At 57.5% G+C, this 2,508-nt stretch overlaps 1 protein-coding gene across 1 annotated transcript; it reads left to right on the top strand.

The window, feature by feature from the left end:
• Window positions 1–2,054, top strand: HOXB1 (homeobox B1). The gene is made up of 2 exons (XM_023942541.2): window positions 1–529; window positions 1,524–2,054. The coding sequence occupies exons 1-2, from the start codon at window positions 1–3 to the stop codon at window positions 1,847–1,849; spliced, it is 855 nt and encodes a 284-aa protein (XP_023798309.2). The 3' UTR covers window positions 1,850–2,054.
• The last annotated feature ends 454 nt before the right edge of the window (window positions 2,055–2,508 follow it).

The following is a 2,508-nucleotide window of genomic DNA, read 5'->3' as shown; positions in this document are numbered from 1 at the left end:
ATGGACGAGAGCGGCATGAACTCCTTCTTGGAGTTGGCGCTTTGTAACCGCGGCCCCGCCGCTTTCCCCCGCTCCGAGCCGGCCTCGCCTCCCTTCCCGCAGTGCTCAGGTGGCCCCGAGAGCCGCTTCGGGGCTGCTGCCTCCCACCTCCCCCCGCACGGCTTCCACCCCTCATCCTCCTCATCCTCATCCTCATCCTCCTCCCGCTTCTCCGGCCCGGGTTACCCGGCTCATCCCGGCTACCAGCAGCTCTACCTGGGCCAGCAGGACGCGGACGGTTCGTTCTTCCAGGGGCCAGCCGGGTTCGCTCCGGGCTCGCTGGCCGAGGGCTACTGCGGGCCCCCGGGGCAGCTCCCGCAGCCGCCAGCGCTGGGCCAGGAGCAGCCCCCGTACCTGCCCGGCCTCTTCGGCCTCTCGCCTTCCCTCCTCGAGGAAGCGGAGCCGCCGGGACCCCCCGAGCCGTGCCCCGGGCCGGGGGCAGCGCAGACCTTCGAGTGGATGAGGGTGAAGAGGAACCCCCCCAGAACAGGTGAGTTTGGGGCTCACGGTGAAGGTGGGAAGCGTTGGCTCGCCCAAGGATTGGGAGTTGGCTTTAAGGGTTTGGGGGTTTCGTTTGAGGTTTTGGGGGGTTGAGTTTGTTTGGGGTTTGGGGTATTTTGTTGTGGTTGGGTTGAGTTTGGGGTTTGGGGTCTTTTCTTGGGGTTGGGTTGGGTTTCTTTGGGTTTTCAGGTCATTTTTTCGGGTTGGGTTTGGTTTCTTTGGGTTTTCAGGTCTTTTTTTCGGGTTGGGTTTGGTTTCTTTGGGTTTTGGGGTCATTTGTTGGGATTGGGTTGGGTTTCTTTGGGTTTTGGGGTCTTGTTTGGGTTGGGTTTCTTTGGCTTCTGGGGCCTTTTCTTTAAACCCCACCCAGAGATTTTCCATCACATCCGACGGAGCTTCCCTGAGCTCAGTTTCCCGCAGGCCCAGCTCTGATTTGAGCCCAGCTCGGAGCAGGAAACGCTCAGCACTTCCTCCTCCTTCCTCAGCCGTGCCTTCCATCCCCTCCTCTATTGTTCCACTTCCTTCCCCACGAAATTCCCGGCCTTCCTCCTCCTCCCCCCGCCATCATCACCCTCTCCCTGCCCTTCCCCGAGGGGTCCCGGGATGGATCCGAGGGGAAAAGCGGAGCCGGGAGGATGCGGGGAAAGATTGCCAAGGGAAAAGCGGAGCCGGGAGGATGCGGGGAAAGATTCCCAAGGGAAAAGCGGAGCCGGGAGGATGCGGGGAAAGATTGCCAAGGGAAAAGCGGAGCCGGGAGGATGCGGGGAAAGATTCCCAAGGGAAAAGCGGAGCCGGGAGGATGCGAATTCCCAAGGGAAAAGCGGAGCCGGGAGGATGCGAATTCCCAAGGGAAAAGCGGAGCCTGGTGCGGGACGAGAACCCTGCGTGAGGCCGGGAGGGATGGCGGAGCTGGCAGGAGGAGGGAGAAGGGGAGAGGATCCCTCCGGCCCCTCCTGCCCTGGTGTTTTTTGGGTTTTTCTCAGGCAAAACGTCGGAGCTGGGGCTCCTGGGGCAGCCCAACTCCATCCGCACCAACTTCAGCACCAAGCAGCTGACGGAGCTGGAGAAGGAGTTCCACTTCAACAAGTACCTGACGCGGGCCCGCAGGGTGGAGATCGCCGCCACCCTGGAGCTCAACGAGACCCAGGTCAAGATCTGGTTCCAGAACAGGAGGATGAAGCAGAAGAAGAGGGAAAAGGAAGGGCTGGCCCCGGCCGCCGCCTCCAGGGCGGCCAAGGAAGCGGCCGAAGCCTCGGATCAATCCAACTGCACCTCACCTGAGGCTTCCCCCAGCTCCGGCTCCTCCTGAAACCCCCCGGGACCCAGCGGGGGTGGCCCCGAGGAACGGGATCCTCCCCCCCGGGGCACCCCCGCCTGTCCCCCCGCGTCTCTCTTTATTTATAACCCCTCTGCGCTCCCAAGGAGAGGCTCCGCAGCCATTCCCGTGTCTCAGGGACGTTTCTGCCTTTCCCCCTCCCCTTTAGGAACTGCACTTTCAACTCCAGAAACACAAAAACAAAAACAAAAACAAAAACAAAAAAAAAACTTTAAAACGAATTTAGTTCGCTCCCCTTCGGAAAAAAAAAAAAAAAAAAAAAAGAGCAAAGATTTTAATTTTTTTTTTACCTCCCGCCCCTGCTCGATGCGTTTTTTTTCATCTTGGTGAGATTGTTTTTAAAAAAAAAACAGGAAAAAATATAAATTTCGGGCATTTTTTTTTTTTTTCCTTTCCACTCCCTTTTATTTCCTGTTTTTCTCTTCTTGCAAAGAGGCGCCCAAGACGCTCGAGGCCTCTGCAAAGACCCAAACCCCGAGGAAAAAAATAGACAAAAAGCGAAAAAAACCCCAATTTCCTGCTCCGGTTTTGCACTATTTCTGCTTTACAGGGTTTTATTTTAATTTTTTGTTGTTTTTCCAGGCGATTTTTTGCTGCTGCCGGCGGAGGAAGGGAGGGGATTTGTTATCGGA

Source organism: Cyanistes caeruleus, chromosome 27, assembly GCF_971803275.1.
Source record: "Cyanistes caeruleus chromosome 27, bCyaCae1.hap1.1, whole genome shotgun sequence".
NCBI lineage: Eukaryota > Metazoa > Chordata > Aves > Passeriformes > Paridae > Cyanistes > Cyanistes caeruleus.
The sequence above is the reverse complement of the archived record's forward strand: the minus strand, read 5'-3'. Positions and strand labels throughout refer to the sequence as shown.